The sequence below is a fragment of the Crinia signifera genome, chromosome 8, assembly GCF_055691185.1.
Source record: "Crinia signifera chromosome 8, ASM5569118v1, whole genome shotgun sequence".
NCBI lineage: Eukaryota > Metazoa > Chordata > Amphibia > Anura > Myobatrachidae > Crinia > Crinia signifera.
The window spans coordinates 106,558,880-106,575,602 of NC_139224.1; the positions used below are offsets into that span (position 1 = coordinate 106,558,880).

The 16,723-nt window shown below is 43.7% G+C and overlaps 1 protein-coding gene across 2 annotated transcripts in view; it reads right to left on the bottom strand.

Moving 5' to 3' along the window:
* Positions 1-3,834: 3,834 nt before the first annotated feature.
* Positions 3,835-16,723, bottom strand: part of LOC146026336 (glyoxal reductase-like) — a 134,450-nt gene continuing 121,561 nt past the window's right edge. For both annotated transcript variants that reach the window (XM_083156928.1, XM_083156929.1), the window contains one exon: positions 3,835-4,518. In XM_083156928.1, the coding sequence (XP_083013054.1) occupies positions 4,417-4,518 (102 nt within the window). In that variant the 3' untranslated portion in view covers positions 3,835-4,416. The remainder of the gene's footprint in view (positions 4,519-16,723) is intronic.

Sequence of the window (16,723 nt, forward strand, 5' to 3'; positions counted from 1 at the left end):
TGTGTGGAGTTTGTATTTTCTCCCACAAACCAAATATATACTGCTAGGTTAATTAGCCCCCAACAAAATAAACCATAGAATGAATGTGTCTATGTGTACATGTGGTAGGGAACATAGGGGGTTATTCTGGTTGATTCGCAAGGCTGAAATCAAATTCGCCCACCAAACCCCACCCGGCGAATGTCCGGCGCCCACCCCCCTTGAAGCGCGTGTTCACCCACACAGGCTGCGAATGGATATTTAGCATAAACACGCATGCTGTGGGGAACACCCATCGACCATCGAAAGATGTGGAAGGTACATACATATAAAAAGGACTTTGAAGTCACTTCCATATGCGTCTACGCTTGGATGGATATGGACAGGCAGCTGACATCTTTTGATGTCAGCTGCCTGCCCCCACACTCACATCACGGCCTCATTGCCATGAGAACGCCCAGCGTTCTCATGGGAATGTCCAGGAAATGCTGGGCATTTCCATATGGTAATAGGGCTGCCCAGCACCCCCTCCTCCCCCAACGCACCCTATGTCTGCACATGCGCACAACGGCGCCTGTGCATAGACCACTGACACATATTACACAGATGTTTTATTAATGTCTACAGGTGAATATAATTAAAGACTTAAAGTGACTCTGATTTTATACCTCAGAGGGGGCAAAGAGAGAGAGTGCATTTTCCTTATACAGCATAACTGGCAAACCTGTATTCGCTCCATTACCAAAGTACGATGCAATCTGAAGGTGAGGTACCTACAGGTCTTTTCATGAATCAGTGAAAGTAGTGGAGAAGCGTTCCAGTGTGGGGAAGTTGGGCGTGGATTAAAGGTCTACAGTGTCCAGGCAGACAGTCAATAGATAGACATAGTGAAAAGGTCAACATGCACGAGGTCAACAAAAAACAAAAGGTTGATATGCAATAGGTCGACATGGTCAAAAGGTCGACACAAGCAAAATGCCGACATTAGTCTGTCGACATGTACCCCTGATTAGTGTAGCGCAGACCCTCATATGGTTCTTTCCGCTAGCCATGCTCCAAGACTGGTACCAATCCTAATTGTAGTCCTCGTGGATGTTAAAGTATGAAAAAGTACAAATAAAATGAAAAAACTGTGCAAACTTTGTCATGCGTCTCCATTATTGTGAATCTGTACATCTCATCTGAACCAAAGGGAAAATCAAACACTACTGTTTTCTTTTGGCAGATGTGCTACTGGGATACACAATCTTCACAATCAAAGTACCCCCAGGGAAAAAATAAAAGTCTTCTTCTTTTCCCATGCCTCTTGTTAGATTAGGGACTACAGTACGTAGTATCTGATGTTGACCAAAAACCTGTGAAATATACCTCACAACACTGGCTGTTTCCAGGGTATTCATATTTAAATCATAAACTAGCATTTACCTGTGGCTTTGTTAGTGTGGATGTCTTCCAAAAGTTTTTCCTGTCTCCATAGATAATAAACAGTCCCTAGAAGTATATTTCTCTCCAAATATGTATATTTATCTAGTCTTATAGGACTTTAAGCTTCTGCACACTGAACACGCTGAGTGTTAATCGTCTGGTTTTTCCTTTATTGCTCCTCTCCTTGATGTCACATCAAAACAATACAAACATCAGTGTCTTTCTAGGTCACTTATACCCCTTTTACACCAAAGGTTGGACCCGGGATATTGCCTCTCCAGTCCGGGGCAGGGCATGGTGTAAATGGGCTGAAAAAAAATAACACGGGTACTGTTCCCCGGGAATCTGACCCGGCAAATGTTCAGGGTCGGACACGGGGCTTATCCGGGGCTCAGGGTGGTGTAAATGGTCATTATCCGGGTTATTTGGAGGGTAGAGGGGCGCGAAGAGCTGATTGGTGCTTCTGCAGCTCTGGCAGATTACTGTATGTCATCTGCTGGTGACCCGCACAGGGCGCATGTAGCAGCGCAGCAGCAGCGTTACCACGCTCTGTGATGCAAGCACACTCCACACTGTGTTTACAGCCTCATCTGCTGCAGAACACACTGGCTGTCACGCAGTGTGTTCCACTTTGGCTGACCCCAAACCTGATCTGCACCATCATGTCTGCAACTGCAACACAGCTACTCCGTCTGCCATCTTTGCTGCAATGCTGGGAGCAGAACCCACCCCCTCCCTTTTCCCTTTCTTGTGACCTCATCTCAAACAGCCCAAAGGTCCATTTTTAATGACACCAGCAAGGAAAGACAGGGCTGATCCATTTTCAGTGTGAAAGGGCCTTACCCGGGAATAACCCGGATTGAATTGCAGTGTAAATGGGGTCTGAGGCAGGGCATGCCCTGGCAATGTCCCGTGTTCGATTTCCCGGGTCCTACCCGGTATTCTGGTGTAAAAGTGGTATCAGCTATACAGTAGTCACGACCATCTAAATGTATCCAGTAGTTTGTGTGCGAGGAAACAAAAATTACAACATCTATAGAAATTATTCAACAGTTAAGTTATCAGAATTCCCTTATAATAAAGACAATAGCATGTAATTCTACTATGTTTCTAGATTTGATGTTTGACATTTGTACATCTGTGTGTGAATCAGTGTGAATCTGTATATGAAGTGCTGTGATGCTGCGGCTCTTCCTTACGCCAAATTCCATTGTGCTTTATTTGTGAATTCCTGTGCAGGTAAAGTCACTGCCCAGCATCCCTAGTGCACTTTGGGCCTGATCCTGGGATGAGTAAAGTAAAAAAGAGTGAGTACATGTGCACCCTGGCAAAGCCACGCTGCACTGCAGCTGTGGCAGATTGAACATGTGCAGAGATTTATATTTGAGAGGGCGTGTCCATATTCTAATCTAAACTACCAGTAAAAATAAAGCTGTCCAGCATTTATGGGCTACATGCAAAAGCAGCCATTATATAACCAGCAGGCAAAAAGAATATTGCATTTGTGCCCCTTGCAGTATGGCTTGTCCAGATGCAGAGTAAGTTACTTGTTATTTTTTTCTTTACTCCCAACTCAGAATCAGGCAATTTTACTGGTGATTTGCTGGGCATGCAGTTTGAATGCTTACTTGATGAAGCAGATTTCTTATAATCCCTTCATTTAATTGTCATTGCATTGCAGAATGAAGATGTAAATAAGTAAATACAGTGTATGTAGAGACAGTACAGAACAATATGGGAGTGGAGTGGTCCTCCCTGCCTGTTCTGTAGTCTGCCCTCAGTAGTTCCATTGTCCTCCTGTATGGTTATTAGGGATGGCCATCTTTGCCATTGCCATCGATGGTTGTCATCGATGGCAATTCTACAACTGGCCATTGATAGTGCTTAACTATAAAATGGATGACCATCAATATTTTTACATATCAATGGTCATCCATTGTTTTTGATTGATTGGCCTGTGGGCCAATCAAAACACAGGAGCCGGGGCTTCACGGGTGTCGGGGGCGGAGCTATGCTCCTTGTCCCAGCACTTTGAAAAAAAAAACAAAAAACATTGTTTTGCTATTCCATCGATGGAGGGAAACCATCTGGTTCTCCCCCATCGATGGCAAAAGTATTCAACATCGGCCATGAACCATCGATGATTTTGAATCATTAATGGTCGATGGCCATCCCTAATTGTTATAAATGCTGTATACCTGCAGCCCCCTACTAGCTGTTATCCGCAGACCTGTTTTCCCTGGAGAAATGAGTACACTTCCAGTCTCATAACGCCCACAATGAGGCTTATTAAGGTACATGGCATCTCGTATAGTGTAATCGGATTATATTAGCTGTTACACTGACCCTTATTACTGGATGCCATAATACTTCCATTCGATTTAAACAATTATGCACCATGGTGAATAATTACAAAAGGTGGAACAATCATAAACATCAAAATTTAATTTACTTTTGACACATACAGCAGCAAATACACAAATGTCAAGTCAGTCTATTATGCAGTTAGATACATTGGAAGCATATGGTGGAAAAAACCACCACAGTGTTCTAGAAAATGTAAAAGGCACTAATAACGTGATAACATCCCCAATGAAGGCCTATTTGAATGCACAAATCAATACCACAAAAATAATTCACAGTTTATTTTTTCCCAAAAGAAAATGGCTGTTTTTTTTTTTAGTAGAGATGAAATGGACTTGACCTGTGGGCTGGGAAACAAGGTCACAATGACCTTGAAGCACAGACTGTATTGGTCAAGTATATAGCAACGGAGGTTAAACGACTGTGAGTAAAGACAGAGTGTAACATCTTAAAACAATACAATTGCATACCAAGAAACAGCATGAGAGATGTTGTCCACATTCACTGTAATCGTTATTAACATTAACACACTTGCAGTCCTGCCAAGCATTACATTTGAATGCACAAGGGATCCGTGTGATAGCAGCTATTATGTGGATCCCATAATGAGGTCTCCAGTGTTTGGAAAGTTGTGTTTGGATCCTGGATTCATCCTTTCCACAAAGGGTAGGTCAGACAGATCAACTTCTTGTTACTGTGCAATGAAGATATTCGGTCCAGGTCAGTCTGCTGCAGATGGAAGTCAAACACCTGTACAGACACAGTGCCAGGTATTAGCATATGTAGCGGCATAAACAGTTACAGTTATAAAAACTTACTAACACAGGGTTAAGATGAAGACTATCCAGGAGACATTTTTCAGATATACTTTGTGATTCCACAACACATTTGTTGGCAAGCTGCTCAATCAGAGGTGATGTCACTCAGGTGCCAAAAGGGAGGGGTAATTCTGGTTAGGAAAAAATATTTTGTATCCCAATTGCACACTAAGGGCCTTATTTTGGTTCACTCTTTCTGACAAAATCCTTCTTAGATGGACAAAACCATGTGCACTGCAGGGGAGCATATGCAAAATGTGCAGAGAGAGTTAGATTTGGGTGGGGTTTTACTTCAAAGTGAGATCTATATTGCAGTGTAAAAATAAATCAGCCAGTATTTTCCCTGCACAGACACAAAATTACTCACCCAAATCTAATTCTCTCTGCACATGTTACATCTGCCCCCCCCCTGCAGTGCACATGGTTTTGTCCATCTAAGAAGTATTTTGTCAGAAAGAGTGAACCAAAATAAGGCCCTGAGTGAGAGATATACATATAATAATCAGATAATACAGAGATCTTGGTTGCATATATCTGCAGATATAGGGCTAAGCCCCCAGGCCGTACGTCAAGGAATCTGTGTCACTGGGGGTCCCTAATACTGGGTATCGGTCTGGGGTGTGGGCCCCCAACATGCCGGCACAGGCTGACTACTCCAGGGCAGCACACAATCACACCTTCATAGCACTTATGTGCTTCTTATTAACCCTTACTAACCTTCATTTGTGTGCTGCCCTGGAGTAGTCAGCCTGTGCCGGCATGTTGGGGGCCCACACCCCAGACCCATACCCAATATTAGGGACCCCCAGTGACACAGAGACGCCTTGACGCCTTGATCTCAAAACTTCTGTTTGTCCTCTGACACTATTTTGATTTGTATTATCTAGTATTTAATATTTAATTTTTTAATCCATGTTTCCTTGTTATATTATTGGTGTGTTTTTAAATATTTGCATATATAATATAATAAAATAATGATTACTTATTTTCAAAACAGTTTACATTCTTATACCTCTTCCTAGGGAAAACATCTGGAATTAAGCTGAATTATTAATATTATACTTGGTGCTATATGGGTTCCATAGCGCCTCACAAAGGGGTTTATTCTAGTTCATTCTTTCTGACAAAATCCTTCTTAAATGGACAAAACCATGTGCACTGCAGGGGGGCAGATATAATTAGATTTGGGTGAGTTATTTTGTTTCTGTGCAGGGAAAATACTGACTGCTTTATTTTACACTGCAATATAGATCGCACTTTGAAGAAAAACCCCACCCAAATCTAATTCTCTCTGCACAAGTAACATCTGCCCCACCCGCAGTGCACATGGTTTTGTCCATATAAGAAGGATTTTGTCAGAAAGAATGAACTAGAATAACCCCCAAAGTACTTGAGTTCAACAAGAAAACTGTTACTTACAGGGCAAAACAATGCTTGACCTTTATAAACAGTGTTGCGTCAGCGATCATATCACTCTATTCACAGTACAAGGGTTAGGTGCCATCGTAGGGAGTGTGGAGTAAATGATAATAAAGTAAGGGAAGGAGAAGCACACAAGGGAAGAGGGTCCTGCTTGCTTTGTGAGAGCAGGTCTTGTAAAGGTGAGGGGCAGACAGGCAGGAGTGAGACAGATGGCATATAGGAATAGCAAGATATACCTCCCAACTGTCCCGCTTTTCCCTGTTTTTTTGGGGGTGATGTTCCCACATCCTGCCCATGACTGGCAGTGTCACACGGCGGGGGGGCGGGTTAGTTGGGAGTCCCCCCCGTAACCCGTGAATAGACGCTGTGCAAATGTGCACAGCATCTATTCTTGCAGCCAGTGGGGCTGGAAACGGGTCGTGGCCTCACAGGGGGTGCTGCAAGCATAGGTCATGCTCCCTTGTTGCTAGGCCACGCCCCCACAATTTCAGGCGCACCGTCAGTGCACGCAATGTCCTGCTTTAAATTATTTCAAAGTTGGGAAATATGACCAAGGTGCAGAGGGTTGGTATGAGAGCTGTATAGCATTGATAAAGAAGTGGGTCTTGACTTTATAGGAGGAGAGAAAAAGCATATCTGCCCAGAATTACTTACTTTACGAAACATATACAGAATTATAAACAATTATAAACAGGGAGTATTGTCTCTGATGGCTTCATGTGCAACCCAGCAAGTGTAACAATGGCAGTCTCACTCCCCAGCATAGTAGATCAGACACAGTCCCAGTTTATCTCTTGTGTCGATTAAATAACATTATGGTTAAATATTACTTACTGTGTGGGGCAAAAATTCATTTAAAATAGTATCAATCATTCAATTAAGAGATCTAATAGTTACAGTACTATATGATTCATATTCCAGGGGAACAAAACTAGCCCTTAAGGCCCATACACACTAGGCAATTTTCAGCTGAAAGTTGCCCAGTGTGTATGCCCCAGCGTATACATTGCTGGCGCAGGTGTATGGTTTTCTCCCTACATGCACGGCTGCAAATGAAATGGTAGCTGTGCACATGGGCGGGATTTCCATGGGCAGGGCAGCATTTACCTGATCGCTGGGCTCTGAATATACATAGCCCAGCAATCAGTTCTGAATCAGGCCCCAAGAACAGAAATGCCCCTGCTCCCACCCCTATAGTTAAAACCCAGCCAATCATGTTGAGGCCCATACACACTGGGTGATTATCAGCGCAAAATCACTGAAAACACCCGCTCCTGCATCATCACTAGCAAGGCGGCTGGTTGTACCAGCATGTTTGGCAGTGATGGTTCATTTTTCAACCATCATCGCTCAGTGTGCGAGCAATGATGGCTGAATGATGAGCCACCTTCGCCCAACGACCCACCTGCTCACTCCCCCTGCTACACGGCATCAAGACGGCGCACGACGGTCCCGCACCCTGCATATTGACGGTGTCCGACGGACCAGCCCTGCTCCCTTCCTGCCTTGCTGCACATACACATGCAGCCCAGCGCAGCAGCAGGATCAATAGTGAGTCTACTGCCCACCAATGATTTTACAGTAGCCAGTAATATATACATTGCTGGCACAGACCAGCATTGTATATATTACTGGCACCGCTGCCCACCTATGTTTTATACAGTGTTAGCCAGTAATATATACATTGCTGGCACAGGCCTGCAATGTATCTATCCCTGGCACCACTGCCCACCAATGTATATTTATGGTGGTAACTTATACATTGCTGGCACAGGCCAGCATTCTATACATTACCTATGCCACTGGCCACCAATATATTTTTTGTGGCTGGCGCAGGTGATTGGATATATCCCTACGTGCATGGCTGCAAATAAAGTCACAGCTGTGCACATGGGCAGGGGGCATTTACCTGATCGCTGGGCTGCGAGTATATGCAGTCCAGCAATCAGTTCTGAATCAGGCCCCAAAGTACAGTAATGCACTGAATAAAATGGCCCCTGCTCCCACCCTTGGAAATCAAACCCCGCTTTATTATGTAAATAACCTGCTTTGGGAAAAAAGCTCAGTGTGTACGCACTACTTTGGTGACAGATATAGATTTACCCATGTATCAATTAGTTTACATCGAGTAATCATCTATTATGCCCTAATGGCATCAACACTCATACAAAGTTGTGTTGTTTAATCACTGGAATTAATGTCACAATAGTATATTGTACATCTGTAAATGTTGTTATTGCTAAACATTATCTTCTTTTGTTCTTATTTTTCATTGTGCTTCCAGATAATAGCTCTCTGTATTACCAGTAATCAACATACCGTGCATACAACTGTCTGTGTCACTGAGGATTGGAATCAGAGGTGGATACAGTAGCAAAAGCGACTTTGTTGGAACTGCAGAGATATTGGCCCTTATTCTGGTTGATTCCTTCGGATACACATTCAGCCGAGTGAACGGACCGCACACGGGGAGCGAAGGCACGCCTATAAGGCCACCGAAGCAGTTTGTTCGGATCAACACACAAAGGGGAGTGGCGTGCTAATGCACATACTCTACCGTGTGCATACGGATCTTAGCCTGTCCGCTTCGACTTCCAGGCTCTGCTGTAGTTTAACACGCCACAGCACGAATCCGCACGGAAGTAATGCTCAAATCATTACTCAAAGTGTATGTTTTTTACTGAATTCAATTAACTAATTGCCTTCCCCAATTGCAATACAAATTAACTCTTATTACATGTGTATTTCTTGTGTTTAAATGGTTAAAGTGCAAAAGTGAGCTTCCCGTGTTGCTGCCATGTAGTTAGTTAATTGATAAATGAGGGAAACCTCTATGCTGCATGGGTGTGTATTGCGTGCAGCTTAAAGTAATTTAGCTATTGTGCGTGTTGATTGTCCGAGCGAATGCGGGCACGCTGATGCGGCTGGGCTACGAGGCGTGAGACTTGCTTTTTTTTTGTGTGAGTCTTTCTCATGTGTACCGGCCCAAGCGCTCGGTGACTTGAGCGAGGCCTACGTCCAGCACTTGTTGTCACCACCCATGTATACGCCCCAGTTTCCGCCCAGTTTTGATGCAGCGCCAACCATACACCCACATTACGCCTACTGTGTCCAAGCGTGCTCGGCAGAGTATTTCTGTTCGCTGGGTCATGTCCATGCACGGATGAGTGAACCTGCACATGCACATAGCGAATGGTACACATACGCAGTAGGCTAAGAAACGCACTCCGAGCGAAGTTGTATCCGAGTGAGTCAATCAGAATAACCTCCATTGTTTGCGTCTTCTTACTGCAACTATTGGTGGTGCACCTATGTCCCATCCCTATTCATCCATTCTGGAAGAATAGGAGTAACTGGGGGATAAATGGGTGATGGAAAGTAGCAGTGCATGCCTATGGGATAGCAGGTTAGGCAGAGTTGTGAAAATGCATTATTCCACATGTTTGAATACTACTGTAATGTAGTTTGCACCAATAATAAACCTGGCTATGAATCCGAGCACATGGATGGGGACAGTCTGGATGCAGAGTATAGATGTGCACAACTCTGCATAGGGAAAATATATGGGTGTGGATTATTACATAGAGAGACAGTCAATAGTTCAACCCCAAAATGTCAACAGGGTCAAAAGGTCGACATGGGAAAGGTCGACAGGGTCAACGGGTCCATGTGAAAAATGGTCAACATGAGTTTTTCAAATTTTTTGGTGTCGATGTCGGCATGGACCCCCAATTAGTGTAACACATACCTTGCATTACTTGCCATGCTTTAGGCTCGGTGCCTCGCTATGCTCGGCATACTATTATGTTCTCCCTCTGTGTCGACTTGGATGGTGAAGTAAGAACAAGCCAGATTGCAAAAAAAAATCATGAAAAATTCATGTCGACCTTGCCATGTGTCTACCTTTTTCAAGTCAACCTTTTGACCCTGTTGACCTAATGCATGTGGACCTTTTAATGCAGACCTTTTGGGGTAGACCTATTGACTGTCTATATCATGGGTCTTCAAACTGTGGCCCTCCAGATGTTGTGAAACTACAAATCCCAGCATGCCTTGCCACAGTTTTGCAAAAGGGAGTGTTAAAACTGTGGCAAGGCATGCTGGGATTTGTAGTTTCATAACATCTGGAGGGCTACAATTTGAAGACCCATGGTCTATATAGACACGGATATTTGCGAACGGAGTTGGCTGCGATCGGCCGTATTTTCAGCCTAAGAACTTGTCAAATTTACATCGCTACCGAGTTCTCATCATTCGTATTTTCTGATGATGAAGTCATTCATATTTGGCTGTAGCGTTCACTTGTAACCAAATATCAGTCAATGGACTGAAAATAAAAAGCTATTTCAAAAGAACCCATATAACATTTTTTTTATTTATTTATTTAATTTTAGAATTTTTTTACACACAGAAGCATAGCTCAGATCTGACTGATCCATGCGCTGTTTCACTGTCATCCGTATTTGGCTACAAGTGAACGCTACAGCCAAATATGAATGACTTCAACATCAGAAAATACGAATCCTGAGAACTCGGCAGCTATGTAAATGTAAAGTGAATACATGTCAAGTAATCCGTGTCCGCTCGCCACGCTTCGGGCTCGGTGGCTCGCTACACTATATAAAATCAACTCCATGCCTTAGTGGATAGTGGGGATATGAACAGGTAATAACAGGTAATAAATCGCATCGCACATCGATTCGCATGCAACTACACAAGTACCGGAAAAATAACAGACAAAAATAATGAAAAACAGGTTTCATATAGTATTCCCATGGATACGCTTACAAATTCAGTACTATTCCAGAAAACAATGTATCCATCTACTTCTCCCATGTACATTGTAGTAAGCTCTTTAGAGATGGTGTAGTTAGCTGCTCTTTAGAGAGGGTGTAGTTAGCTGCTCTTTAGAGAGGGTGTAGTTAGCTGCTCTTTAGAGAGGGTGTAGTTAGCTGCTCTTTAGAGAGGGTGTAGTTAGCTGCTATTTAGAGAGGTTGTAGTTCGGTTATCAACAGTTAAAATGACGGAACATTAAAAGGGGATAGCGGTATGTCAAATTGGAGTCCAACATGCTAATACTGCCCTGTACAGCACTGTGACCATGTCGGCTTTACAAGATTAAACATGATGCTACTATCATGTTTATACTTGAAAGCCACAGTCATAATGCACAATGAACAGTGCTGTCCTAGTATTCTGGCATTTTGGGTTTGACATAACTATACTACTACTACCACTATTACTACTGTACCCCTTCTGCTTGTTCACATTTTAAATGGCAAACAGCCAAACCAAGCCCCTTTAGAGCAGGAGCACATATATCCCTGTCAGCATGGATTTAATATAATTGCCTTACATAGGATGGCTGGTCTAGCTTTTCCTATGGAAGATGCCAAGCCTACCAAACGCCAAGTGGCTGTTAGTTTAAGTATACATTTTTATAATTTGATAGGTGTACTACAGCGTTAGAATACCTTATTACACTCCACAAGCACAGATATATTTACATTCATCTCTCTGGCTACACTAGAGTGCTAAAAGCTGATATCTGGTATACAGTCTTAAGGCCCCCATACACTATACGATTTTGGGACGATTTCATCCGATTTCGGCACTTTGGGCCGATAACCAGATGAAATCGCCCCAAAATCGCAGGTGTGTGATGTATGATCCGATGCGCGGTCCCGTGCGCATCGGACCGGATCAGGGAGGTCGGACGGTCAGCACATAAGATCATCCGACCTCCCTGTATGCTATGCATATGCCTGCCCACCTGTCAGGCATATGCATGCAGACGGCGGGGGAGCACGGCGGGCAGACACACTGACCTGGCCGGCTGTGATCACAAATAGTAGTGGGGGCGGGCGGCAGCTCACAAATAAGTTCCCAAAATCTAATAGCCGCCGCTGTGCGTCCCGCAGCGGCAGCGCTACTACTGTATTTGAGACCACAGCATGCCGGCCAGGTCAGCATCACCCGCCGGGAACTTATTTGTGAGCTGCCGCCCCCCGCCCCCACTACTGCCGCCGCCCGCCCCCACTACTGCCGCTGCCCGCCCCACTGCTCCTCACCGCCCTGCAGCTCCCCATTTGTTTTACATGTGATAAATCGCATGCGATTTATCACATGTAAAATCTGGCTCATCAAGTGCCAAATTTTATGTGAGCCTCCCGGGGAGCTGCCGGGCGGCTCACAGGAGAATTGGGTCCGACTTGTCCTAAGGACAAGTCGGCCTAATGTATGGGGGCCTTTAAGGTGCGTACACATGGATAGATTTGTCCAACGATTTAATCTCGTTAACGATTTCCTCTGAACCTCCTGCACAAACGATTTGGTGACAAATGATGAACGATTGAGCAAACGATTACACATGAAAGATTGATCTTTAACGATGGTGGAGGGAGAGGGAGCCAGTCAATTAGCCTTATCAAATCGTTCATCGTGCATACACATGAAACAATTGGTACACATCGTTAACGATTGGTCGCTGATCTTTCTGCATGCAGGAAAGATCAGCGACCTCTACCAACGACCGTCGGGTACGCGCATCGTTCGATATATCGTTCATACACACCGAACGATTTGAACGATTGGTCGTATCAATCGATCGGGAACGCCCAGATCGTTGGCCAAATCTATCCGTATATACGCACCTTTAGTACCGAAATATTATTATATTTGTCAGGCCCTTTTTAACTATAGTACGTTTACTGAGATAACTAAGACCAGATGAGGGAGGGCATACCTGCAAAGCATGCTTGTCTACTCTCCAGGGAATGATCTCCCACACTCCTGGTAGAGTAGTACAGCCTCCCAAATCTCTTCCACTTCATCACTGAAGTGGGCAAGGCCATGATGATGAAACTGACTACAAATCATGTCATCATACATTCTGAGAGATGCCAAAAATGTAAGCACTCTAAATTGAAGGGTGCTGCTGTACACCCTTACCATGTCGGGATAGAGAAGATAGGCTTTATGCTGGGGCTAGGCAGAAAGTGAGAGCTATGAGGGGAGTGAATGGAGACAGGGCCTCACTTCAGTTCTCACTGCGTTTGCAGTAGATGGACACACTAATAGATTATATAATACATACATACATTGGAATACACCTCTTATTCAGGAGTCCAGAAGATGATTTAGCTGACGGTTGACTACAGTGTTCATATAGTATTTTATGATGATTATTAATATTAGCAGTGTATGTGATTGTAGAGTCCTCTGACATTTCATATTGTATGTTTGCATAGGTCACACTATTCTCTACGGCTGGCCTCCTTCCAACAGTGTGCGCACTGGTCAGTGCATTGTATGACTACCAGACAGGAAGCAGTGCTCTCGTCACTCTCCATTTCCCCTCCCTTCCATTCTTTGTTTATTTTCTGGGCTTTCCTGAAACATTGTTTTCAGCGATGAGTTTGTTTGAGATAACGTTCCTCTTGTATGGTCATTTTTTCCATCATAACTAGTTCTGGGATTACCCACACATTTAATGTCCAAGCACCACACCTTTATTGAAGTCCATAGAGTTAGATTAATTACATAGAAGAACCTTAAAATAAGATATCCACTTTAACATCAATCAGTTAAAATAACTTCCCTACTATTATAAAACTTTGGGGTGGTCCCTCAGTTTCAACCCCATTATTTGATGTATTTAACAAGGCCCCAGCTATATGTCAATGCTAAGTTGGTAAGCATTTATTATATAAAAACATCTTTAAGGTGTTTTACTTTAGAAAATAATTATGCTATATAGAAAAGTCTTTACTTAGTTAAATAAAATAAATGTGTAAACTTTAGGAATCATCTTATATGCTTCCATCACTTTGTAAGGTGGAATGAGGGTGGGTCTGTTACATAGGAGTGTAACATACCATAGACCCACATGACTGACTTGCAGTGCCAAACAGGGCAGTCAACAGGGGGACAAGTATAATAGAATCAGATATATGTGATCACTCACTCACTACAGCTACTACTACTGAGTGATAGATGCAACCACCTGCCTCCACAATCTTCAAGCCGCTTTTCCTTCTGCCTTCCTGCGGTGATCTCCCCAGTGTTTCCAGCATATACCAACAGCCGGCGTCCGACTGGTAATTCCACCAACCTGGGTGAGTCCCGCACCGTGTCACTAATTGTGATTCCCGGCATACAGCTAATCTGTACAGCTTGCTGGAGACGGACGGCTCGCCCCCTATACAAACATCACATCAGCGGATCGTCAACAGGCGGCGACCGGTGACAGGGGAGCTTGAGCTGTCTGTTAATCACACAGAATAGAGATTGCCATCAATTCATTCCATCGGCTATAGAAAAAGAAATTGAGGTCTGTTCTATCACCCTTAATGAAACTATCATTGTCTAAAAAGCTCTAAGTCCCTATCAAGGAATAATCAAAGGACATACTACTGTTTAAACACAGTCCTTAAATTGACTTTATCAGGAGTGTATGCAAATCTATTGTTATTCCATTGTGTTTTTATATTTTTTTGTGAGTGCTTATTAAATTGTACATTTTATTGAGAGATTTATAATAATTTTAAAAGTAATAAATCTATATTGATTACATCCATTGGTGTGGCGCTCTCTAGATATATGTGAGTGATCACATATATCTGATTCTATTATACTTGTCCCCCTACAAACCATCCAATTTGTAATTGGGAGCAGCCAACTACGCTTCTATATTCATTGATATTGGTATCAATACCATTTAAGAATCTAATAAGTTGTGTGCAATTCCCCTCTTTAAATATCACCCGTGTTTCTCCTCCATTTTTTCTATAAAAGGTGAGGTCACTCATTGCGCCCGATTGGTTTGGTTTTTCCAACCATAGTTGTTAGTTTCAGTCAACAGGGGGGAGAATGCCGGGACTCCAGTCCCGGGGCCCAGACAGTAAATGGGCCCAAGACTGGAGTCTATTAAGTTGAATTTAATTTGAAGTTCACATTTCCCTTGAAGCAATGTAGAGGAGTAGTGTGGCCAATGCTGAAGAAACCAGAGGCCTCACAAGGCATGCTGGGATGCCCTGCCTATTTTGTCAGTCCCAGGCCCTACAATGTCTGATGGCAGCTCTGTGCCCAATGTATAATAAATGCATTCATATATATAGTGGCAGACGCTCCCTAGTGGAGTGAGACGCGTTGTTGGTTTTTTACTTACTGACTGAATTTACAAGTCCTGAAATACAGCAGAGTGTTCCTACTCCAATCCTCTGAAGAACTGCACCATTGTGGACACCATCCTGGGCCGCACCATCACACAGAGGCAACCCCTAATTCATTCCTGGCAAATACACACAGGAGGAACTTGGATCCCCAACACGGAACTGCCAGCGGGGTTCTATTGCTCACGTCCCTGTCTCGCAAATATCAAGTGAGGATATCCAAGAACAAGGACACCAGATCTGCATATACAGAGATCCAAATATCCATTTGTTCCGCCAAAAATACGGTACCGTATGGACTTACAATATCCATCAGTTCAGTCAGAAACTTGACATTTTCTTTCCCCTCCCCCTCCCTTATTTTTAAGGTTTTTTCAATGGCCAATATCTGACCTATGATATTGTGAAGTTTATATATTTTAGAGGTACTTGAAATGTCTAAGTATTAATTTAGCTGATTATTGGATACCAGCGCAGTCTACTTCCTTTTCTTTTTCCAGTCATTCTAAGTAAGCTTAGATGGCCAAAGGCTGCAACCATCACAACCAATGGTTGCAACGGTGATCTGATGCTGCGTTTCAAGACGCCACGTGTGGCATTAGCTTTTTTTTAGTATCGCATCCGAAGACACAACAGTGATGCTAGATGCGCACATCTCTCAATCACCCCCATATATGGCCTGAATAAATAGAAAAGAAAAAGTATGCTTGACATGAGTGTCCACTGATAGACTGGATCAATATAAGATTTTGCAGTTTGCTTACTGTCAGAGCTACTGGTACATGTCAGTAATTACTCCTACAGTATTTGTAGCTAATACAATATCATGATGCCATGTTGTACTTAGTGCACTGTGATTAGGGTGGCCAATCCCAGGATCAGCGGGATCCTGGGATTTGGCCCCAAAAAGTCTGGGATTTCAATCTCTAATCCCGGGACTTCGGGATGAGACTGCGCATGTGCGGTCTAATACCGGGCAGTGTCTGAACAGCCGCTCAGACGCTGCCCGGCTGTTCCCGACCCTGGCGTACAGCCTGCGCAGCGTGACAGTAAGAGGTAATGTTGCGCTGGCCACACCACCCACTCTGCTGCTGCCATCCTGTGCCCGACCACTCTGCTGCTGCTGCCATCCTGTGCCCAACAACTCTGCTGCCATCTGTCGGTACGAGTACCACACGCCCGGAGGCACCGTGCACCCCCACACCTACTGCTGTTTGCTTCACTCCCGGCTGCCTGCCTGCCAACGTAAGTAAAATGTGGGTCATCCATTGTGGGGTTGGGGGGCAAGCCTGCTAACTAGGGATGCCAATCCCGGGAATTGGCATCCCTAACTGTGATTACTGCCTTAGATTGGTGATTTAATCTCTCTGAATACTCTTTTGTTCCTTGTACCAACATGTACAAACTTTTGGAGCTACTTCTAACATTTACGCTTTATTTTTTTTAGGTATTGATTTTACTGACATGTAAAGGATACCCTTATTTTCTTCGGAAGAATAATTAGGTGTTTAGTCATGTGAATAACTGACCTGTAGTAAAACT